This window comes from Trifolium pratense, linkage group LG4, assembly GCF_020283565.1.
Source record: "Trifolium pratense cultivar HEN17-A07 linkage group LG4, ARS_RC_1.1, whole genome shotgun sequence".
Classification (NCBI taxonomy): Eukaryota; Viridiplantae; Streptophyta; class Magnoliopsida; order Fabales; family Fabaceae; genus Trifolium; species Trifolium pratense.
Genome location: NC_060062.1, coordinates 50,351,359 through 50,377,127, shown reverse-complemented (window position 1 = coordinate 50,377,127; position 25,769 = coordinate 50,351,359). Strand labels below are relative to the sequence as shown.

Sequence of the window (25,769 nt, the reverse complement as noted above, 5' to 3'; positions counted from 1 at the left end):
TTTTCTTTAAATGATAAAATATTGAAGCTCAAGTTTGGCTTCGACGCTCTATTTCCATGATGCTTTACTCACCGAAATCCACATACCCCAAGTTACTTGTTACAATGTATAAATTCTCAATCTCTGTTAAATTGAATATACAAGCTGGTGGGTTACCAGACCAGAGCTCAATGTCTGCTAAGGGTACAAAGTACAACACTACATACAAAGGTAAATAGATCATACAGCCACATCAGCCAGGACCTGGAAGTTCCATTGGTGCCAAAGATCTAGACGGTAGGGGAACACCAGCACCCCTTAGCGACAAAGGAGGACCTCTTACTGTGCTTGCTCTACTGACAAGATTTGAGTCGAGAAATACAACGACAACTGTGATGTCATCATGGAAATGACGGCGGACACCACGGTCAATTTTCTTCAGATCAGAGTACCTCATCTCTCTTTTCTTTGCCGCTTCCAGCATAGCCGCTTTGATCAGCTTCCGAGCACTCCCCTGCAAGACAGAAAGCATGTAATGCCTACAATAATGCATATATCCTCTTCACTCTCTAATGTTGCTATTACAGTGTAATCACTATCATTTTAACTATGCATCCTAAGCAATTTCAAACGCAGCTTTTTCCTATCTACAAAAGAAATAAAAAAAAAAGTCTATCCATTTTAACTTCCATTGACTGAAAGTGAAATCAGTATCATTTACATCAGGGAGAGCACACTAGCATGACCTAACCAAAACAGTAATGACTTGTTAGCACATCGAAAAGCATGAAAAATATATTGAAGGCTAAATGTTCATCAATGTCATCAGACTGCATAATAAATTCAAGTATCAACTCATTTGAAACTTATTGAATAAAAAATGGGCAGATAAGTCAGGAATGGACAGAAAATATAATAATTAACCAATAAAAACCATTAAACAAAATAGAGGCAACCATATAATTCATTTATCTTCCTGGTTTCTTTAAAACATATAGTACAGTTATCTTACACTGTGAGGGTGATTTTGAACTATATCAACAGCATCCTGATTGCTAAGGTGTTCCCAAAGACCATCAGAGGCAAATATCAGAAATTGATCATGCTCTTGTAGTTCATGAACAGAAATTGATGGCTCAGAGCTCAAAATTGGACTTTTAAAAGTTTCCCGAAGGCGAAACTTGGCATACAGTGGTTCCTTGTTAAATTCTGCCTTTTTCAGGTATACATCACCAATGGATCTGGAAATCTGCCACATAAAAAATTCATAAGTTGTATTCTAAATACCAAGTCCAAATATTTAACGATCATATGGAGACCAAATTCACTTTTAACTTGCACCCTTTATGTAAACTTCTTTCATTTGCTGTGTTGGAAGATCTTTGAATCAAGAATTAAATATTTAATAAAACTACAACTACAGCATAGGATAGTAAAGCTATACACATCTTAAATCTTAGGGCTGGCAAATTCACCCAAACCAATTCCATGGCAGGGCAGTTGCAGGTATAGGGTCAGTTTGTCCCCACACTCCATTATTTAAATAAGCATTGTACTCGTGTAGTCATCTTAGTTACTAATATAATAATTCATCTTCATCTATTCTGTAATCCACACTTAACATCTTTTTTTACAGAGAAAAGTGAGGCCAAGTGCGTAGGACGTGAATTTAAATATGAAATTGGACTTCAGGTTGAGCAAATTTAACGTCAGGACGTGAATTTAAATATTTAAATATGAAAATTTAATAATATGAAATTGGACGTCAGGACGTGAATTTAAATATGAAATTTAACATCTATTCTGTAATCCACACTTAACATCTATTCTGTAATCCCAGATAGCATCGCATAGCGCCAACCCCCTAAAATGCTGTAGCGCCAACCCCACATTTACCCCCTTTCTGATTTCATAATGCTCCATTCAATTTTCCCCAATTTTGTGCTGAGTTGGCAGCTAGTCATTTGGCCAATGTGGATATTGGGTAAATTAAAACATTAAAAAAAATGTTTTAATTATTTTTTATTAAATAAAAAACCTGCAAAATAGAGAACTCAAAAAGCCCTCCATTGTTCAAAAAAAAAAAAAAGCCCTCCATTGACCTCTCTCTATGCTACATCTTCTGCTTCCACTTCTGAAAAAGAATCAAAACTCCTACTCTCCCCAATCTCATCACTGCCAAATCGCCCCAACCATTCTTCTCACAGTCAATGCCATTGACATCTCTTAACTCACATCCACAAAATGGAGCAAGGCAATGTTTTTTCCACAAAATATCCAAATTCTCAATAAATCCTCAATCGTCAATCCTATAAACCACAACAAACACATCTCTCGTCATCATCCAAGCCATTGTAATAGCTGATAGACATGGATCCATAACTCCACATCAAAATACATGATAAAATCTCTGTGATGAGTTGAGGTGAGATTGAAGATGAGTTTTAATTCCAGATCTATTTTTTCCTCCACAAGACTCTCGTTTCATCTTCTATGTGTTCTCTCTCACACTCTTCTTCAACATTCGATTTTTTGACCTTGTTGAAAGTTTTCATTTTTATTTAATGTATCTAGGTGTTCTCTCTCACAAGTGTTCAGCAGCTTACCTCTGTTTGATTTTTTTACCTTGTTGAATGTTTTGATATTTTTTACTTTGGCCCATGTGTTGAAACACAAAAAGGATTTTAATTTTAAATCCCTAGTAACGGATTGCTATAGTACTGCAAGAAACGAGAAGTGACGGCAATACTAGAGGGAGAAGACGGAACAGAGGAAGGGAAGGACTTTTGACCTTGTTGAAAATTGAAATTTGTAATTGTGGTTGTGGTGTGCACGAAATGCTAAGTGGAACAGAGAAAGATGCAAGGATGAGAATGGATGATTCAAGCGTGGAAGGAGGAGGGCGAGGTAGAGAGAAAGTGGTGGCAAAGATTGATGATAGTAAGCCAGAATCTAGGTTTGTTGAAGAGTAACTTAGATCCCATTTGTGTTTGACCTAGGTTTGTTTTGCATCTGGGACTTTCAATTTATTTTTAATTTTAAAAATGTTTTGGTTTTGTTAATTTTTGATATTCTTATTTATCAATATCCACTCATCAAAATGATATCCCATCAAAATCAAGTTCTAAAAGTAATCAAAGAGCAGAACTTAACAGAACAAAGCAGAGCAACAGAAGCAAGAACAAGAAAACATAAAATGAGAACAGATGCCTTAAAAAAAAATCAGAACCGAACATGTACGAAGAAGCATAACAAAGCAGAACAAAATGATGAAAGACGCAGCAAAGGACACGAAGAAAGAAACGGCAACAATATGAAAGAAAATGTGGGAATTGAAATAGTAAAGTATTAGGTCACTAAAATGATTCAAAAGGACAATTATAACCTTAAAAAAAAGGACTGTTTTAAAAATAAGGACATCTTGAAAATTGGCCCTGAAACCATAATAGCAGACGTGATACCGGATTTGGGCTGCGACCCGCTGCGATTGCACGGCCTTTTGCGGCCGTGATAACCGCGACTGTAGAAATCGCCTCAGAGGCAGGCCGAAGGAGTCACAGTGGCCACCAGCTCCAGTACGCGTTTCCGCTATTGCATGCTATAGCGCCATTATCGACATCATAGATTCCTAGACCTCTACCTTAATAACATTTATGAACACCATATCCATCCAGAAAAACAAAATTCTGGGAGTTTATTTTGTAAGGAAAAGAAAAACTTATTTAATTGTCATAATTTTTTTTTTTTTGTACTTTTCCTCGCCATTTGTATGTCTTATATTTATGGTTGAATATTATAATAATATATTTACTGATTCAAAAAAAAAAATTGTCATCATTTTTGAAATATTTGTTCTTTGAAAAATCAGAAACACAAACACAAAAATAGGCCCAGACATAGGGAGGAAAGCCCATGATCTGCTGTAAAAATCCCGAGAGGAAAATAGATAGAGTACCAATAGTTGGATACTTCAGTTGAGTATAAGCTATATGTTGTATTGTACTATCTTAAATACTCTCATTTGTGTAGCAGATCATACGCTTTGAAAGGTCAAAGCTCCCTCAACCATTGAGGCTTTTGAGTGGACAGCAATCCTTCATAGGAATACCATTGATGTGACTTTATATAGATATGTGATAGGTCCTTGGGTATTATAGGGTGCCCAAGTCCCAGATCGAGTAGTATGGGGTGCTCGTTGTAGTATTTAAGTGGCTCAGTTCTTCCCTCTTAATAACTATGTTTGAAGGGTGGGTTCCTGAAGTGCTTAGATACTTACCAATTGGTATTAGAGCTGGTTGCCGGTGGCTCGGAAAGGGCTACCTACAGAAGGGCTGACCTGAAAGGCCAAGTATTGTGTCATAAGAGTGTCAGTCGGCAGGTCATCGGCTCTCAGGGGCAGTGATAAGATAGAGGCTTGGGCATTATGGGGTGCCCATGCCCCACATCGAGTGGAATGGGATGCTTAGTGGAGTATTTAAGTGGCTTGGTTCTTCCCATTGATAGCTAGCTTATAAGGGTGGGTTCCCCAAGTGCTTAGATAATTATAATATTGGGGCATATCTCCCCATGTTTAAGTCGAGTGCTTCTACAGCTGCATCTTTCTCATTATGAAGTAAGCAGATTTGGGGTTTAGACTGTTTGTAAAATTACAGGATATGACCCACAATTTGGAGTCTTTTCTCTAGCTTTGGCATTGTGCACTACTTAACAAGAACATTCGATTCCATGGTTTGATTTGTTGAGTTACTTTAGATATTGCATTTGCCAACAAAAAGACAAATGGACTTAAAAACATAATAACTCAGCAAATTAAATAAATAAATAAATAAATAAATCATGAGAATGCCGACTGCAAAGGACAAAAAAGCTCAATCACCCATGACTTCTTGCAAGGTGGTGTCAATCAACATAATCCATAATACTCTCAAAAAGTCAACCACAGAAAATGTGATTTAACATACCCTAAACTGCAAAAAATGTTGAAATTTCCGAGAAAAAAAAAAGGACTGAAGAATTTGGGAAAATGACATTCGAAATTCCTTGTAAATGAAAATGGCAATAGCTATAGAAGTTACCTGTATCAGACCCTTCACCCGCCACACGTTGTGCTTTAGAACGACAATTTTTGGGTCATCCGGATGCAAGGAATGCATCTCTTGTCTAACAGACTCTATGGCCACATTATGCTCCGGCGAAAGCTGGATTGCCAAGACCTCGCCAGTTGCCCTGACAACCCGCCCTAGCACAGCACGAGAATCACCAAGGTTCGCAATGTAGAGGGAACCACCACAAATCACACCGACCAAACAACAAGATCCCACAGCAGCAATCTGAGGATTAATAGGCCACTGCTTGGTAACCACTCCCAGAAAACCTTCTTCTGTGGCTTGGTACGCCTTCCGAATAACTTCCACAGACATAGACTTATGCTCAGTCGCAAATCCTGAAATAAAATAAAAATAAACACTCACAAAATGTTCAAAAACAACATGAAATGAGAATCAATAAATTTTTCTAGCTCTATATCATTGTCCATGGACTTAACTAACTCCTCTACAGTGAGAATTTCACTCTAAACATGTTATGAAAAATCAAGGTAGTATATTTCAAAAAACCATAACTATGATTTGTCAAGTAACCAAAAATCAGTGTTATCAACCGCAGATTACAAAAAAAATAGTAATTTGTTCAAAATCCGCTATATAACAATTCCATAGCCATTATTTGACAATATTTTGTACAAAAAAACATATACCAATTTGTTCAAATTCCGCTATGTTATACTAAATAACAACACTACTTGAAGTAGGATCTGACTCCTCTAAAATGAACGCCTTAGTTTATTGTGTAAACCGAGCAATATGAACCATTGATGATAAATAAAAATCAACAGTTGAAATTGACAAATACTTGTATAATTAATCACAAGTTGTAATACCAAGTATTGATTTTACTTTATTTAATTTTTCATTTCACTATCTATTCAGTTTAGAGAAGTCAAATCAAATCCCTACAAATAAGACATCACATCAACAGTTGCTTACTTGACCCATTTAAACTAAATCACTCAAATGCAAAGATATTTGAACCCAACAACAACAACATCTAAAACATTTGAATCAACAATAAGAAAATGGAATAATTACGTTTCAAATGTTGAAAGAGGTGATCACAAACGAAACGAGAAGTCTCGGGTCCACCATGACCATCATAAACACCAACAAAAGTACCATAAGGACCAGTATCTAGAAAACTTAAAGGACCAGACTCAATCTGACTCTGATCTTCAAGCAGGTTATTAGCCTGCACAACAGCCATAGAATAATCACCAAAAAGATGCTGTCCAGCATCCTTGTACCAAAGTAAACCTTCTTTCTTCCCTGAAACATCGGATGATTTTCGGTCCGAGGATCTTCTCCGCCAACAGGCGCTTAGAAAGTCCATCAACTTTGATAGCATCCCTCATTTCACCACTAAAACTACCTACTCTTAATTACACATCCAAAATTGGATGTAATCAAACACTACCTGAAAATTCAAATTCAAATTCAAATTAATTAAATTAAAATTAAAATTCAAAATTGAAGACATAAATAATAGGATAAGAGAGTTACACGTACTGTGAGATTTTGTTGAGGTTAGTTAGATCTAAGAGAGTAGAGATCGTTGAGATAGGGTTTTGTGGATTGAGGCGGTGGTGATGATGTGGAGGAAGAAGAAGAAGAAGTTTTGTTTGAGATTGGGATTGGGATTGGGATTGAGATGATGATTTAGAAGGGAAAAGGTGTTAATGATGGATGAGTCATTTGTTTGGGTGAGAGAGAGAGAGAGAGAGAGAGAGAGAGAGAGTGACTTTGTTGTGAAAATAAAGATGAAATGAAATGAAACTGATGAAGAAATTAAATTGAAATCTATTTTACTTTACTTTTGTTTATGTTTGACTTCAAACGACTACTATTTTATCCATTAATTAATATATTTTTATTTTTGCTTTTTGAGAGAATCTATTATTTAATATTTAATTAATTCCTTTTGACCAAAAATTTATTAATATTAACGCTTTTTAAAAAAAAACTAAATTAGCTCACCCATATTAGCATCGGAGAGTATCGAACCTGAGACACTTTAAGGAGGAGCACACTATCAGGTTTTAAGCCAATATCATCTGATTAACTCAAGTGGGTTATTAATATTAACATTTTATTTTACTATTTATCAAAATATATTTAACTAATATTTATCTACTTTCTCCTCTCTTAAATTTAGTCAAAGTTTTCTTTCTAGGTTCAATGAATAATTTATGTATTTAGTTTAAAATATAGATTAAATACATAAATCATTAAATGAATCTAAAAAAAGAATTTTTACTTATATTTAATATCGGAGGGAGTATTAATTAATATATCCTTTTTTGACCAAATATTAATTAATTCTTTTTTTATACAAGAAGAGAGCAAATTCCAAAAATATTAATTAATTTTAGTATTAACATTTTAATTTATTTATAGAATAAATATAAATCACAAATTATTAAGTCTAATATTAACATTTTAAATTATAGACCAAAAAAAAATTATTTTATTTTGAGAGATTTTTTAATGGATTATTCTTGTATGGTCACTAAAACAAATATAAATTACTACCAAAAAAAAAGAAACAAATATAAATTTAAAAAGAATTAAATATGTTATTGGTCCCTATAAATATCTCACACTTTATTTTTAGTCCATATAAAAAATTTCAGTAACGTTTGCTCCCTCAAATATTTTCAGTCATGATTTTTAGTCTCTACTTTTCAATCAACTTGTGTATATCATTCGAAATTTTAAATTTTTCTAGTAGTCATGTTTAGTACAGTACATTAATAGATGATATTTTATTCCAGTAGCCACACTTGTTTTCTACTAATATCATCTATTGTATCTACTATGAATGAACTTGGACTAGCTTTAGTGCAAGTTCATTCATTAGTTGTCGTAATTTTATTTCTTGTCTCTTTCTTTCACCCAAATCAAACACACCGTAAAGAAAAGGAAAAAGTATGTCAACAAACTCTCCCTCAATTTCGTCAATATTACATCATCTCCTTTTCTATTTTTAGCGTTTTTCTATAAAATTATTATTTTTTGAATAGTTTAATAAATTTTAAATCGACACCATTTACTGGTAGATTATAAGAAACTTCAAGATCAAGCTCAAAATGTCTTCAACGGTGTAAAACTTCCTTCTTTGAACCACCACCACCACCACCCCCTCTCACACACACATATTGCAAATGAAATGGAAAACTATTTATACTTAGTTCTAAAAATATTTCGTTGTTGGATGACGACTTGGCCGCTCGCTGACCAAGCTTACTTCAATGGAGGGGAAAAGCTGCATCAGTCGATTTTGCTCTGAAGCACAAATGGTCGCTAGGCGACAGACTCTTGTTTCCAAAATTGGAATTCTCTATTGTTGGTCTTTTGGTGATCGCTTGACAACCAACCTTGAATCCTGCAAAGTCGACTGTGTAATCTCGATCGCTCCATGATCATCGGTACTAGTTACCTGGCGAAGCCTTGTACTGGATTTTCCTGGACTCTGGTCTTGGCCGCTTTATGGTCATTGTGTGCTTGCTTGGCAATTGTGACTAAGTTCAGTATTTGATTTCTTTGAGTCCATTTCCATTTAGCTTCCATTTTCCTACAAAATTGATTTGGAATTAGGTATAAGTTGTTGTAAAAAATTGGACCTATCATCACATCCATAATAATAAACAACATATTAATTTATTTATGTAATTAAACAAATATGAATGATAATAAAATAAAATAGAGATTATAGAACTTATTTATGATTGTTGTATATCGTTGTCGGTCGCGAAGTAAGCAACCACCGAATCTCAAATAGGGAGAATAGTAAACCATGAAATAATATCTGAGGCGTGCTGATCGCACTGTCCTTAAGGATTTATCCGCCTCATAAGCGCAAATCCCCAGGATTCAACAGGTCCTTCCCGGATATGAATCATATCCGAGGTAACAGAACTAGCAAGATATTATTAGACACCGGTGATGTAATCCAGGAAGATAACTCGATTGTATGTGAACAGGAAGAACTTTGTAAGAGTGTTGCTCTAATCAGTTATATTTTACTCACATGTCATTCTCATAGTTTTTGATCTCATAAAACAAAGGAAGAGAGGAAGCAATCTCTTCCATGAGTATTTTCTCACTCTCGTCCCTCTTTATTATCTTCTTGATATCTTTCTTATAAGCACAATACATTGGATCATCTCAAAAATTATTAACCTTCCAACCATAAAATCCTAGTAATTAGTATTGAAAACCAATTAATAAGAATTAAAAGATAAATGTTTACTTAATAATATGTTATGATTTGGTCACAAATAAATTTATTAATTTAATCATTATACAATAATTAACTTTAAAATAAATCATTCTATAAAATATCCAACAATCTCCCACAATTTATTTTAACGTTTAAAAGAGTACTGAAAAAAATCATTTCCTGGATTAATATCATTGATGTAATGCATGAAACTGGTGTAGCAAGCTATATGAACCAGTGCTAGACTAATAGTACTTAACACACAGTAACATTGGTGTAGCAAACTATATGAACCGATGAAACTTAGCGTATGTTAGCGGTCTACCAATCGCATTACACCTCACAATTCTTGCTGTTGACGTTGTGGTAAGCGAATAGGCCACGCGCGTGCCTGGATTCTTTCATTAGTGCTCTAGAGATTTCGCCAAAATCTCATACAAGCGGCCCCACTTGACACTCACATAGGTGATTTCATCAAGTGTATGCTGCAAATCATACACCACCCATAAGGGATATGAAATTCATTAAAAGCTTTATTGTTTACCCTCTCAATAATGCAGTGTCCAGCACTTTCTCACTCACACCATAGGAAAACGACTAAGACAAAAATTAATTGATTAATTTTTGGTGCTAGCAGATCTAACAAGTAACTTGTTTTTACCCATATAAACCTTATTCATGGGATCTCCAATCACAAAGGTTGAGTTCCCATCACTTGTTGATTTCAAATGGCTAAAGTCCAATTCCTCTCGATGTGTCACAAAATTATTTCTTCCTAGGGGCTTTTCAAGTACGTACTTTACACAAGTGATGAAGACATAATTTTCTTTCATCAAGTAATATTGACTAAGACGTCTTTAAGTCAATTAATCTCATATTTTATCCAAGTCTATAATAATAAACTTGTTCTTCACAATAAATTCACTTATCGATTTTATTATTATCGGCTCTTATATCCGATTAACATCATTGTATTATTTTAATACAATGGTTCATCACTTTAAGTGATATCTAATATATTATCATAACCCCTTTCATCATATATTTCATGCTTAGATAAATTCTAAGTGACAATATCTCCACAAATGAGAAAATAAAACTCAAGATTTAATTTATTATACCTGTCTACTTGAAAGACTATCAATCGACAACACTCCCACATTTGGTAACATATGTGGATTTTTATTCGGGTCTACTTGAATGATTTCAAGTGACAATGTCCAACAATAAGGACAATTTATAATTCCGCACATAGAGATATATTTTCTCATAAACAAATTTCACTAAACATCATTGTATTATTTTAATACAATAGATAATCTACAATTTCTCTAAACATCATTGTATTATTTTAATACAATGAATAATCCACAATATACCATATTATAGTTTATGGTATCTCAAAAATATTTCATGAATTACAATCATGTATAGGTCTACTTAGAATATTTCTAAGCGACAACGTTTCTATCAAAATTTATGTGTCTTCGAAAATTTCTCAACTTATTTGATATATGTATCAGGACTCTAACAAAAACCCACACAACTTTTGGTTGTTAAAGTTAAAAGGAAAATAACATCACCATATGTACAATATGAATTCATATATCTAATACTCTTCATTCATGCCTAACTGGTATACATCTTTTTAAAATTATTGTTCTCATATATGCACAGATATCAACTTGAATTCACAAATTAAATGTATACCAAATTCAAAATTCAACAAGATTATAAAATACTAGAAACTCAAATAATGCATATGTACACAAACATATTGCAGAAATATATCACACATACGAAAAGGTCTAAAAGCCTTTTACAAAATTTATACAAATTCTTTGATTAAAAAATCAAACATCACAAAAACTAGATATTAGTTCACTTAATTATATTGTTGCTGCAATGTAACAAAATTATTTAGAATTGCAACGTCAACTTTAATCAATGGATATCCACTCCATGTCATGCTATAATTTAATATTTAACTTTTAAGTGTCATAGAACCATAATTAACTAACCATATACAAACAGGTCCACTTAAATTATTTTTAGGTGACATATAAACAAAATAAATCTATTATTAAATTTACTCTCATATTATATGCATCAAATTTAATTATTTCGGATCACTTTGAGAGTCTCTATTAGGGGTGATCGTATCCGAACCAATCCAAAAGTAAAACCGCAAATCGAACCAAACCAAACCGAAAACCGCAAAAACCGCATTTGGTTTGGATGTATTTGGATGACTTTCTTACTGAACCGCAAACCGCAAAACCGCAAACCGCAAAAACCGCAAAAACCGCGGATAACCGCAAAAACCGCATTAAGTTACTATTATATATTTATATTCCAATATCGTAAAAGAAAATATATTTATATTCCAATATACATGCCCAATTACCAAGTCAGTCGACCAAATTAATCGAACTTCAAGTTGTTTTTATTTTTTGTACTGAAATTTTATTTTGGTGTTGTAATGTTATTTTAAATAAACAAATTTTATCGGTACCGTGATGTTATTTTGAAAATTCAATTTTTTTATATATTTAAAATTGTAAGTTACTATAATGTTATTTTGGATAAATAATTTTTGTTGGTACTACAATGTTATTTTGGAACTTCAATTTTTTATTTTTTTTTTATGCTTAAAATTGTTCGGTACAATCGTTATGTTTTAAACCGCACCAACCAAACCGATCCAAACCGCATTGGTTTGGTTTGGATGACTTTTTAAAAATCAACCGAACCAAACCGAACCGCATGCATTTTTATCTCGCGGTTAGGATGACTTTTATGCTCAAAACCGAACCAAACCGCACCGCGATCACCCCTAGTCTCTATCCTTCAAGAAAATACATTTAAATTCATGGAAACAAAATTTAAAAGTAATAGAATCCGGTGAAGATGACCATTTAGGCATGTATCTCTCAAAACCTTTTAAGCCCCATGTAGGCATGCATTGTACCGGAACTCGTAACTCCCACAATATACATATTACAGCCGTGACGACTGCTCTAGGAATTAGGTCTCAACAAAATTGAAAAATTCATTTGATAAATCCTTAAGATTATTGTAAAAATTGGACCTAATCACAATATTCATAATAAAAAACAACATATTAATTTATGTAATTAAACAAATATGAATGATAATAAAATAAAATAGAGATTATAGAACTTATCTATGATTGTTGTATATCGTTGTCGGCCGCGAAGTAAACAACCACCGAATCTCAAATAGGGAGAATAGTAAACCATGAAATAATACCTGAGGCGTGTTGATCGCACTGTCCTTAAGGATTTATCCGCCTCATAAGCGCAAATCCCTCAGGATTCAACAGGTCATTCCCGGATATGAATCATATCCGAGGTAATAGAATTAGCAACACCGGTGATGTAATCCAGGAAGATAACTCGATTGTATGTGAAGAGGAAGAACTTTGTAAGAGTGTTGCTCTAATTAGTTATATTTTACTCACATGTCATTCTCATAGTTTTTTATCTCATAAAACAAAGGAAGAGGAAGCAATCTCTTCCATGAGTATTTTCTCACTCTCGTCCCTCTTTATTTTCTTCTTGGTATCTTTCTTATGAGTTCAGGTTCTCTCCATTTATTATCCCTCCATTTATTCCTCATTTGGAGAGAGATAGACACATTAAGAATTAGTGGGACCCATTAAAAGTGGGTCCTACTAATTTGTGGACCCCACTAATTTTTTCATGTGTCTATCTCTCTCTAAATGGAGAATAAATGAAGAGATAATAAATGGAGGGAACCTGAACTCCTTTCTTATAAGCACAATACATTGGATCCTCTCAAAAATTATTAACCTTCCCACCATAAAATCCTAGTAATTAGTATTGAAAACCAATTAATAAGAATTAAAAGATAAACGTTTACTTAATAATATGTTATGACTTGGTCACAAATAAATTTATTAAGTTAATCATTATACAATAATTAACTTTAAAATGAATTATTCTATAAAATATCCAACAGAAATATCATAAAAAGCAATTATTCGGCACTTATTTTTTAGCCTATGAAAAACAATTTATACAAATAAATAATTTTTTATGTATTATGAGTTTGTTTAAGGTAATTTATGAAAAAATAACATATAAAAATATAATTTTTGTTAGTGTAAACTTATAAATTAACATAAAATCTTATTTATTTTAATAAAATGTTTTGCATAAACTCAAAAATAAATCAATTCTAACAGACTCAAAAATTAACGATAAAAACAGAAAATAACAAAACAGAACAGAAAAAAATAAATAAATAATTTCCATCCATGTCCCAATTGGTTTTCCCTTCCCCTGTTTCTTTCTCTTCTCTTCTCTTCTCTGCGAATCTCAATTTTCCTTCAAAAATCTTCAAATCCCTAACCATAACCCCTTTCACACTCCTTCAAATTCTCACTCAAATCTCCTTCATCAACAAAATTCAATCCCAATTTCAATCGATTCGTCTCAATTTTTCTCAACCCTCCGCAACAAAATCGCTAATTTCCGTTCCTATAAAACCCTAATTCCTAATCCCACCGGCGACATCGCACCTCCATGCGAGATCCTCTACCTCCACCGCCGTCTTCCGGCGACGACGGTGATCCATACGGCTCCTGGTATGGCAACATCGACTACCTTCTCAACATATCGGCGATCGGAGCCTTATTCTGTCTCTTGATTTTCCTCTTGGTGAAGCTACGGAGCGACCACCGTCGCATGCCCGGTCCTTCCGCCATTGCCAGCAAACTTCTCGCCGTCTGGCATGCTACCGGCCGTGAAATTGCCCGCCATTGCGGCGCCGATGCTGCTCAGTTTCTCCTCATTGAAGGTGGAAGCTGTGCTGTTCTCTTGTCGGTTGCGGCTCTCGCGCTCGTTGTTTTGCTTCCGCTTAATCTCCATGCCGGAACCGTTGTTTTGGGAGATCAATTCTCCAAGACAACTATCAATCATATACCTAAAGGTTCGCCTTTGCTTTGGATTCATTTCCTTTTCGCTGTTGTTGTAGTTTTATTGGTTCATTTCGGCATCTCTGCTACGGAAGAGCGTTTGAGAATTACTAGGTTTAGGGATGGTTATGGTAATTTGAGTGATCCAACTGCGAATTCTAGTGCTATATTTACTATAATGGTTCAGGGGTTACCGAAAATTATAGGAGCTGATAGGGCTGTGTTGCAGGAGTATTTTCAGTATAGGTATCCTGGTAAGGTTTACAAGGTTATTGTGCCGATGGATTTATGTGCATTGGATGGTTTGGCTACTGAGTTGATGCGTGTGAGGGACGAGATTTCATGGTTGGTGGCTAGGATTGATTCTCGCTTGTTGCCCGATGATGGTGCAGAGGATGGTGGCATTGGTGGGAGTGTGTCTCAGGGATTGAGGAGTTGGGTGGTAAATTGTTGGAAATGGTTGAAAGGTTTTTATGCTGACATTATGGCGTTATTTGGTTATACTGATGAGGAGAGGTTGAGACAATTGCAGGAACTGAGGGCTGAACTGGAGACTGAGCTGGCTGCTTACAAAGAAGGACGTGCACAGGGTGCTGGTGTTGCCTTTGTTATGTTCAAGGATGTGTATACTGCTAATAAGGCTGTTCAGGATTTTCAGAACGAAAAGAAGAGGAGGGTTGGGAAGTTCTTTTCTGTCATGGAGTTGCGTCTGAGGAGAAACCAATGGAAGGTTGAGCGTGCTCCCTTGGCGAGTGACATTTACTGGAAAAATTTGGGGACGCCAAAAGTATCGCTGAAATTGCGGAGAGTGTGTGTGAATACTTGTTTGTTGTTGATGCTCTTGTTCTTTAGTTCTCCCCTTGCTGTGATCAGTGCTATTCAAAGTGCTGGAAGGATCATCAATGCCGAAGCTATGGATAATGCACAAATGTGGATGGCTTGGGTGCAAAGCTCTGGCTGGCTTGGAAGCCTTATTTTTCAATTTCTACCCAATGTTATCGTCTTTGTCAGCATGTACATAGTTGTTCCATCTGCTCTTTCTTACCTGTCGAAATTTGAACGCCATCTGACAGTTTCTGGGGAGCAAAGAGCTGCACTCATGAAGTTGGTTTGCTTCTTCCTTGTAAATCTCATTCTCTTGCGGGGTTTGGTCGAATCATCACTGGAAAGTGCCATCCTGAAAATGGGACGGTGCTATTTGGATGGAGAGGATTGCAAGAGGATTGAGCAATATATGAGTGCATCATTCCTGTCAAAGTCATGCCTTTCTTCTCTTGCATTTCTGATCACAAGCACTTTCTTGGGGATATCTTATGATCTATTAGCACCCGTTCCTTGGATTAAAAGAAACATTCAGAAGTTTCGGAAAAATGACATGCTTCAGTTAGTTCCAGAACAAAGTGAAGAATACCCGTTAGAACACCAGGACGTAGATGGTCTTCAGAGACCACTAATTCATAGCAGTCCCGGTGCTTATGAAACTTCCAATGGTTATAATCAAGATGGACAAGATCTTTCTGTCTATCCAACCACCGGGAGCTCACCTAACCCAAAACAGACATTCGATTTTGCACAGTATTATGCCTTCAATTTGACAATATTTGCCCTGACTCTGGTATACTGTTCGTTTAGTCCACTTGTTGTCCCTGTTGGTGCAGTTTATTTTGGGTATAGATATGTGGTGGACAAGTACAACTTTCTCTTTGTCTATCGAGTTCGAGGATTTCCTGCAGGCAATGATGGGAGGTTAATGGATACTGTATTATGCATCATGCGTTTCTGCGTTGATCTATTCTTACTCGCTATGCTCCTATTCTTCTCAGTACAAGGGGACTCTACGAAGCTGCAAGCTATTTTCACTCTTGGACTATTAGTCTTGTATAAATTACTGCCTTCCCATCGTGATAGTTTACAATCAACCCTTTTGGAGGGCATTCAAACGGTTGATAATGTTGTAAATAGTCCTGTTGATTACGAGGTGTTTTCACAGCCCAGGTTTGATTGGGATAACTCCCAAAGGTGATTCAAGCTTTGATATTCCTGCTGTCAAATAGAGCTGTATCTGTTCCCATACAAAAACATGTGACTCAGAAAAGTAGTGATGGGGGGGATAGGGATGAAGGGATCACTCAAGAGTCCATAATCCGTTATACACACTTCATTTCTACCATCTGTTCCATTTGTCACCCAATTCCAAAGATTGGCCACGGTGTTAATGAATGTACCATATCATATTTGCTTTGTGCAAATTTGGGGCGATTGTAATGTTTCCACTTTTTATATCTTCATGCTCATCACAATGGGGAAATTCTCGGGAAAGTTGGACCTGTTTTCGTTAGAGAAGTAACAGTGAGAGCCTGTTGCTTCTGAGACAAGTTTCAGAGCAAATGGTGCTTCTCCTACTATTGGTACATTCCCACAGCCTACTCTTGCTAAGAATTTGAAGTGCATGCCAAGTTATTTTCCTATAAAAAAGCTTACTAGTTACCATCATTTTTTAGATATATAGATTTGGAAGAGAAAAAAAATGTATAGAGATATTATTGCCAGTTAAATTGGTCACGTTTATCAACTTTTGTTTCTTTTTGTTGTTGATACATATGAACTTTTGTTTTAGTCAATTAATCTCATTTAAAGTAAATCAGCAGAGAAGTAGAGGAAGAACATTTCCCTTCATTTTATGGTCAGGTGTAAATTGTGTTTTTACACCTTAATTTAACCTTTAAATCAGGCAAATGGAAAATCATGTGAAAATAAATAGAAACGTGTTATTTTCTTATTATTTTTCTTCTATGTATTCTCATCTAGTTCTGTGCATTGCGACCAATTAATTGAATTCACACACTTCGTACCAAATAGTGGTACTAAATTCATTAACTTATAGTACTGTATTGTAGTACCATTTTATATTTTGTCATTCAACTGGTACATGGTAAAAAAATCCTTTAGATCAGTATAAATAATGTGGTCTGAATAAATTCTCGAAATAACTATTAAACTCTTCGAGTTTATGATTCTAGTTCACAAAAATGAATCAACTTATATGTAAATTCTATTTATAGTAAAATTCTTATGAATTTAAATATATTTTGATAAAATCAATAAACTCTTGATTACGAGTTTACAATTCTTCTCATGTGAAGGTCCAAAGAATTTAATTATTCTCTAAGTAATTGGCTGACAAATCCGCTTGCTTGTCTGGGTGATTGATTTGGTGAGACCGAATTCTGTTCTGGCACGTTCCTGTTTTTTTCTGTTTGCAGGTTTCAGGTTGTTTTTGCAGCTCCTTTGATTGGTGTTTCTGTTATTCTGGCGATCCATCTTTGTTATAGTCGTGGTTGATTTCAAATTCCATGCTCGGTTGGTTCGGTTAGAGAATTGGCGTAGGTCTTATTCTCGAAACTCCGAAGCTCTATTGGTGGCATGGAGAGAGATCCCATGGCGAAGCTAGATGCGTATAGGCCTAGTGGGATAACTGTTTGATTTTGCTGGAGCCTGCTATCGGTGTTGTTCGGGTTGGAAGGGGACTGTGTTGGTGTCTATTAATCACTAGTTTTGGCTTTCTGTTATAGGAGTCCTGTATTGAGAATTGTTTATGACCTTGTGTTTTGCCTTATGCCTCATTAATGCAGTTTATTTCCTTTTGCCTTTGAAAAAAAAAAACTAGTTTACAATTCTATACTATTGATTGAGGCTTATGGTTCGATATCAGTTTATTGTTTCTTAAAATTTTATAATAATAAAATGTTTTTTTTTACGAATAATAATAAAATGTTGACGCGCAGGAATTTTGGAAAAAAAAGAAAAAATTTAGTGAAAAATTATCATGTATGTAGTACTTATAAAAAATCTTTGTGAAAAATTGTCATCTAATACTTATAGCAAGATTTATATTTAAGAAATCCATCATTAGATACTATTCTATTCCTGATAAATTTTATTTTTCACAGCTTGCTCCACCATTATATTTTAAATATAGATTTTTGTTAAGGTTTTGTTTTTTACAAGTGATTTTTGCTAAAAGTTAATAATTTAACTATATACTGAATATCAATCCACCAATGAAAAACTGATTGTCACGAATATTAGTTACACTTTTCTTTGACCAAAAACAATTAGTTTCACTTTTTGATAAAAAATATAATATAATTAATAACACTAAACACATAAAAAAACATGCATGATTGACACTTTGTCCAATGTATAGATTGGAAAACCATGGATTATTATATGTAAAAAGCATTTTAGTATTTTTTTTAAGAAAACAATAATTAAGGTTCCAATCTTGTAATTCACTCTAGTCAAATAACAATCCTATAATCACTCTCAACCAAACAAATGCTAATCTCTACTCACTCGAACATACTCTAAATTCTAATACACATTGTGGCTCCACTAATCTCTAGTTTTCTCACATGGAACTTTCTCTCTTAAAAAAAATGTGTGGCTATTCTTTCAATGTAACTCATACTCTACACACTATAACCAATTCAATGTGTGCATAAATAGATTGAATAACAAGTCACAAGTCACATTTGCTCCTTTCACTTAGGGAGATAAAAACAAACAAACAAAAGAACATGCAACAACAAGCAATGAAAAGCAATCTTGTTGATTTGGGTTCAGATAGAAAAAGAATTGGATCAAGAAATTATGATCAACCCCTTTGTCCAAAACCTATTAGGCTTTCACCTTCCATACCTGATTTCCTCAAACCAATTAGGTGTAACAAACATAGGTTTGATTCTTTTTCTTTCAATGCAATATAATATAGTTTTATTTTGATTACATCAAATCACAATCCTTTAACTTTAGTCTTCATACAAAATTTATTCATTTATAATTCTTACAGCTGCAGTACGACACTTCTGATCGAAGGCGTCTCAAGTATCCGTCTATCTGACACCGACACATAATTACATTCAATTAATTTCTTCTTCTTTCAAATCACTACTTATGTTGGCGTGTTAATGTGACTGTCATGTTTGTATCGGTGTCTATGTCAATGTTTAATAGACTATAGCGTTAGGGACCATTCTCTCGCTAAACCTAACGGTTCTACAACTATATCACCATATTGCGGCAATAGAGGATCCAATTACTAAAGTTAAACGATTGTGATTTTATGAAACATTTAACTTATGTATTTTATTCCTTTGGTGAACTTGATTATGATTTGTTATACTTTTTCACCAGTCAGCAAAACATTGATGAAGGGAATGGAGTACTGAATATGATCATTGAAAAGGTTTTGGTTTTGTTAACTTAATAAATAACCAACTAAGGTAAATAATTGAATTGAGTATGAATGATTGTTGATGAGATTGGTGAATGTTTGTGCAGAATGCAGATGGAAGGGAATCAATATGTAATGGATGTTTACCATGCTGTTATTCCGGCTCGCCACCGCGCAGAACGGAAAATCCATTGGTTCATGATGTTGAATTTCTTCATCAAGTGGAAGTTGTTTCACCATTATTATCACAAACTAAACTTTCTAATAAATTTGGTATTACATCTGCTTCTACAATGTGAATCAGAAAAATAAAAAAATAAAAATAAAAGGGGGAAAGTAGCTTTTGTTGAAAGGGAAGAGTTTGTAGAACTTAAATTTTGAGGGATTATTATATTGTAGGGCGTAATTAGTAATGCTTAATATGTAAATGTAGATACATATGTGAGCTTCATAGACAAGATTTTTTTTTTAATTTTTTTTTGTGTATATAGCAAATTTTGTTGTGCAAGCCAATTTGGCAATATGACTAATTATACTTTGGACTGTTTTAGTATTGATATACTTATTTTAGTGAGAGGTACAAAACCATGGAATTTGGATCTCCACTCTCCCTTGTTAGAGTACCTTAATGGTAAAATATTCAATATTAGTGAGAAGAGAGGAAGTTAATCCATGTAGTTAATTGCTAAACCAGATGAAGGCCTAAAAAAACTATTAAAGAAATTGTTAAAAAAAAATATAGACTAATGAAAGAACATTATGTCGTCCTTTAATCTATGTAGTTAATTGCTAGATAAAATTTGGCTTTTATGTATACTTTCAATTTTTGAGAAATGTTGGATGTAATTCCTAAAGAGAATGACATGGGACTTTTAACAATTTCTTTTGCTACAATATAAATGTTAATGAAAAGATTCGAATCAAACACATTTAACATATAAAAATGAGAGAAATTAGAAGGAAGATTAATAGTGGATATAGAGAGGAAACGGAAAAAAGAAGAGTAGACCTACAAAATTAATATGACTTCATTCGAAATAAGGAGTTACTTTAGCTAGAAATAGACCATCTCATGCGTATATCTCTTAAGCAATTAGTCACGTGCCTAATTCAACTGAGGTAACATGAAGAAAAAAAAAGTTTTAAAGAGAAAAATAAACATAAGTCAATTTGAAAATATTTCATCCACTCAGCCCATTTGTTACCATGTCTTGCTCTTAAACCACTTAATGCATATGATCGTGATTTTGTGAAACTCGTCGTCAATCTATGCATATACTTAGCTTCTTTTAAAAGTCACCGCACTACTCTTATTAGTCGTTCCTTTCGCACATCTCGTAAACCTTCCTCTTCCCCACCTAAATCGATCTCAATCACCCTCCTCCTATCAATCCATGCCTTAGTAATCACCTCCCCCAAAAGTTGATCAAACAAGTTACCTTTAATACACAATTGTTAAACATTATTGTAACATCCATTTTCAATTAAGTAACCATTAAATACTCCACAAGAAGGCAGGACCTGTGAAGCCTCGATACTGTAAAAATGGTGAAGAATCGTGTCCAACATACACCCAACACCAATACGCGTACCATACGTCCCGATACCTGTCGCCGCAGGACAGAACCCCCCACCCCACCATTCCATTTTGCAACCGTCAACAACTGTCTAAACAAAAATAGATTTATGTAGGGCCCACTCAGTACTCACATGGCCATCATGGCCCATATCATCATGTGGGTCCAACCAGTCAGTAATAAGTCAAATTCATACTCACTCACCTCAAATCAATCCCACCTAATAACAAGATCCAATGTTCTCTTTTTTCTCTTTTGAATTTAACACCAAGATTTCACCCATCACACACCAAAGATCCTCTCTTTTTCTTTCTCTTTTCTTGGGTTTGGTGGTTTTTTAGCAGAAGAAAAATGTTGAGTTTCAGTTTCAGCAGAATAATCATCATCTTCTTAATACTTTGTTGGTGGTGCTGTTACTGTGATGCTCACATATTCACATTCACTATGCACCACCGTTACTCTGAACCTGTCAAGAAATGGTCTCATTCTGCTTCACCTTCTCCTTCCAATCGTTGGCCTGAAAAGGGTACTGTTGAATACTATGCTGAGTTAGCTGACCGTGACCGCTTTCTCCGCGGCCGTAGACTCTCCCAATTCGACGCCGGTCTTGCTTTCTCCGATGGCAATTCCACCTTCCGTATTAGCTCCCTTGGATTGTATGTTAATTCTTTCTTTTTATTATTAAAAATCATATTTTTTATCATTTTCAATCAACCCCTTTTTTTAGAAAATCATTATTTTAAGATCATGTTTCCTTAAAAATCCAATTTTTATCATTTTCAATCAACCCATTTTTTTTGTGGTTTTGTTCTTGGAATTTGCTCATTGATATTCTTTGGTGTGTGTGTTGGGTTGTTTGAATGCAGTTTGCATTATACAACAGTTGAGTTAGGGACACCTGGAGTGAAGTTTATGGTGGCGCTTGATACAGGAAGTGATCTGTTTTGGGTGCCCTGTGATTGCACTAGATGTGCAGCTACTGATAGTTCTTCCTTTGCTTCTTCTGCCTTTGCTTCGGTATGTTTTCGTTCGTCTCTTAGTTTAGTCTTATCTTGTGGTTCAAGTTAATTTGTTTTAATAGATTGTTTGTAATTAATTATGACGACGACGGCCTATTCAGTTGAGTGAGATTTCAATGATATGTTAGGGTCTTGTTAGGATAATAAACAGCTTAATTAATCGCTTATAGCATAGATGTTTATCATATAAGTGATTATATAAGCTATACTAGGGAGTTTATGGAAATAAGCTGAAAATAACTTATGAACATGTCTTAAGTTGTTTCACAAGTGTTTATGCTATTAGATAAGCTCAAAAAAGTCAATACAAACATGGTCGTGTATTATGCTACTATGTGTTTTCCTACCCTTGGTTTGTTTTTGAATGGAATGTGTGTTATTATGGTAGGATTTTGACCTAAGTGTGTATAATCCTAATGGATCTTCAACAAGTAAAAAGGTTACTTGTAACAATAGTCTCTGCACGCACCGCAACCAATGCCTTGGGACATTCAGCAACTGCCCTTACATGGTTTCTTATGTATCCGCTGAAACCTCTACATCCGGAATATTAGTAGAGGACGTTCTGCATTTAACTCAAGAAGATGATGACCATGACCTTGTCGAGGCAAATGTTGTATTTGGGTAAGTTTCTTTGTTAAATCACCATAACTGATATTTTTCTGATATTCTTTTAAGCTTTCTGGCTCTCTTAATTGTATCTTTTAAACTAGTAATAAAATTCAATACATGTTTTTTGCAGCTGTGGACAAATTCAGAGTGGATCGTTCTTAGATGTTGCTGCTCCGAATGGTTTGTTTGGACTTGGTATGGAGAAAATATCAGTTCCTAGCATGTTATCAAGGGAAGGATTTACTGCAGATTCGTTCTCCATGTGTTTTGGACGAGATGGCATTGGAAGAATAAGTTTTGGGGACAAAGGAAGTCTTGATCAAGATGAAACTCCATTTAATCTGAACCCATCACAGTAAGTGGTAATTCCCTGTTTCTTGCCTCTGATTATCCGAATTTCAAATAGTACTATATCTTAATGCTTTTGAATATATCTCTTATGCTTGGATACGTCTCACAGCCCTACCTATAACATCACAATCAATCAAGTCCGTGTAGGAACAACTCTAATCGACGTGGAATTCACAGCTCTTTTTGATTCTGGAACCTCTTTTACCTATTTGGTTGATCCAACCTATTCAAGGCTTTCCGAGAGTGTAAGTGCCAAAAAAGGGACAAAATACAATTTCATTTAGATAAATATTTTTTGAAGATAAAACTTACCATTGAAGTATTTATGTTGTTGTAGTTTCATTCCCAAGTGGAAGATAGGCGGCGTCCATCGGATTCAAGGATCCCTTTCGAATATTGTTATGATATGAGGTTATAAAACTATTACTATTTATGCTTCATTCGTTAACTATTTCAGTCAAAACTTAACATTCTTTCTTATGATTGGACAGTCCTGATTCAAATACTAGCTTGATCCCTAGCATGAGTTTAACTATGGGAGGTGGAAGCCGTTTTACTGTTTATGATCCAATAATTATTATCTCTACACAGGTAGCTCTTGAATCTACGTATCTAACAATTGTTAAGCTTTGGCGATATACATATAACAAATATGTTCTTTTCCTTGTTACTTCTGCAGAATGAACTTGTATATTGTCTAGCAGTAGTCAAGAGTGCTGAGCTGAACATAATTGGACGTAAGTCTCTCGTACTATCTTGAAAAAGAAGTTTTGATTCACTGAGTGCAGAAATCCAAATGATGGATGAATCGGCATGATGTATCAATGTATATTCATTCTCATGCCTCAACTCTTGATGTTGATTGCAGAAAACTTCATGACTGGTTACCGTGTTGTTTTTGACCGAGAAAAGCTCATTTTGGGATGGAAGAAATCTGATTGTAAGTGTTTATTTTCTTCTCATAATTACTGTTCTCCAATTTATTGTTTTATGCTGAGGTTTATATATACTTTTTTGAGCCCTTAATAGGTTATGACATTGAGGATCATAATAATGTTGTCCCAACAAGACCAGACTCAGATAATGTGCCTCCTGCAGTTGCCGCGGGACTCGGCCGTTACCCTGCCACTGATTCAAGTAGAAAGTCCAATTACAATTCTCAACAGTCAAGTGCATCACCGGCCCCGCTTTATAGCTGCATTTCACTTTTGACTTGCATTGGATATCTAATCTTTTGTATTTTGTTTTGTTTACATGATCTATGATCCTTCATTTGTATCCAACATTGATAGTTTATGGTACATTTAGCTCATATTGTAAGATTTTGTGTAAGATTTTTTCTATCATATTGTAACATAGTGTAAATGTCATCTAGTTTTCCTTCCCATTATAGCCTCAATGTCTTTCCTTTTTTGTCAAGTAATTTAGTTGCTAGAATTCTACCTTTAAGATGAATAAATGGAGTGTCTGAGGTTCGAATCTCGATATAATGCGATCTCCATACAACTAAACTCACGGAAACAATGTCTTTATTTACTATAGTATATAGTTTATGTGAATTTTTTATTTAGCCCAATAAAATTTCGCTTTAATATATATATACTAGGCATTATTATAGAAAGCTTATCCATGGATGCATTATTATTAAACTCAACAAGCGTAAAAGGATGGTTTCTTCCTTTGTGTTCATTTGGGGTTGATATTTTTAGTTGGAAGGTCTCTATTGTGTAGAATGCAGTGGCTCAACTAGGCAATTGCACTGTCACTTTCACTCTTCATGGTTTATTCATTCATGTGTCACAACTCACAAGACACAAATCAAGAGACCCAAAAAACAAAAAAAAGAAACTTAATAGATAAATTTGGAGGAGTATAATTTTTTAAAATAATCAATATAATAAAAGTTGTCAAAAAGAAACAAAAGAAAATCTTCCATACACTCCTAACTGCTACTGCCACATGGCTGAATTGGATTGATCTTACATAATTTGTATTCACTCCATCAATAATGTCTAATTTTTTTCTTCTTAATCATCCAAGTAAGGTGACTCTTTTGAACTTGTATTCATTTTTAAATGAAGTTTATAAACTACTTTCAATTCAATCATTTGATTTAATGTTTGATTCTTTAGATTTATGCAAAAATGTAAAGGCAAAAGCATGCTCAATTGTATGCTATTTTCTAAAACAACCAAACTTATGAGTCAAAAATAAAAGATTAAAAAACCAAAAATTACAAACAGAACAAAAGGACTAAACGAGTAACTATTGTTCAGGATGATACATCTATGGTGCACAAGTGACTCAAGTTGTGCATCATGCACAAGTCATCAAAAACGCTATAACGAATACGAAAAAATTCACAGTTGGATTGAAAGTTTATATCGTATAGATCATCCATAAAATTTTTTAAAAAATTGAAAATCATTTGATATGTTATTGAGACCCGTTAAAATTAACGGTTTATGGATTTTTATTGAATACCGTTAATCTTGATGAGTCTCAATAACATATCAAATGATTTTCAAAAAAATTTTAAAAATTTATGAATGATCTAAACGATATAAACTTTCTATCAAACGATGAATTTTGTAAAATTCGTATTCGTTATAAAAATATCGAAGACTTGTGCACCACTTAAATGGGCAGCCAAATGATTATCAATATTGGATTTAAGAACAACTTTACAAGTGAGTTAG

The 25,769-nt window shown here is 34.3% G+C and overlaps 3 protein-coding genes across 3 annotated transcripts; 2 read left to right on the top strand and 1 right to left on the bottom strand.

The window, feature by feature from the left end:
• LOC123882391 (probable protein phosphatase 2C 46) lies at nucleotides 1-6,891 on the bottom strand. The gene is made up of 5 exons (XM_045931247.1): nucleotides 6,600-6,891; nucleotides 6,126-6,507; nucleotides 5,055-5,422; nucleotides 992-1,228; nucleotides 1-493 (listed from the first exon to the last, which is right to left on the bottom strand). Exons 2-5 carry the CDS (start codon nucleotides 6,436-6,438, stop codon nucleotides 233-235), a joined length of 1,179 nt encoding a protein of 392 aa, XP_045787203.1. The 5' UTR covers nucleotides 6,439-6,507; nucleotides 6,600-6,891; the 3' UTR covers nucleotides 1-232.
• A 6,665-nt stretch (nucleotides 6,892-13,556) lies between these two features.
• LOC123882390 (CSC1-like protein At4g35870) lies at nucleotides 13,557-17,057 on the top strand. Its single transcript, XM_045931246.1, has one exon. It carries the CDS (start codon nucleotides 13,884-13,886, stop codon nucleotides 16,296-16,298), a length of 2,415 nt encoding a protein of 804 aa, XP_045787202.1. The 5' UTR covers nucleotides 13,557-13,883; the 3' UTR covers nucleotides 16,299-17,057.
• A 4,220-nt stretch (nucleotides 17,058-21,277) lies between these two features.
• On the top strand, nucleotides 21,278-24,457 carry LOC123882389 (aspartyl protease family protein 1). Its single transcript, XM_045931245.1, has 10 exons — nucleotides 21,278-21,744; nucleotides 21,955-22,105; nucleotides 22,496-22,731; nucleotides 22,850-23,074; nucleotides 23,180-23,315; nucleotides 23,408-23,481; nucleotides 23,562-23,661; nucleotides 23,750-23,807; nucleotides 23,939-24,010; nucleotides 24,100-24,457. The coding sequence occupies exons 1-10, from the start codon at nucleotides 21,440-21,442 to the stop codon at nucleotides 24,333-24,335; spliced, it is 1,593 nt and encodes a 530-aa protein (XP_045787201.1). The 5' UTR covers nucleotides 21,278-21,439; the 3' UTR covers nucleotides 24,336-24,457.
• Nucleotides 24,458-25,769: the final 1,312 nt, after the last annotated feature.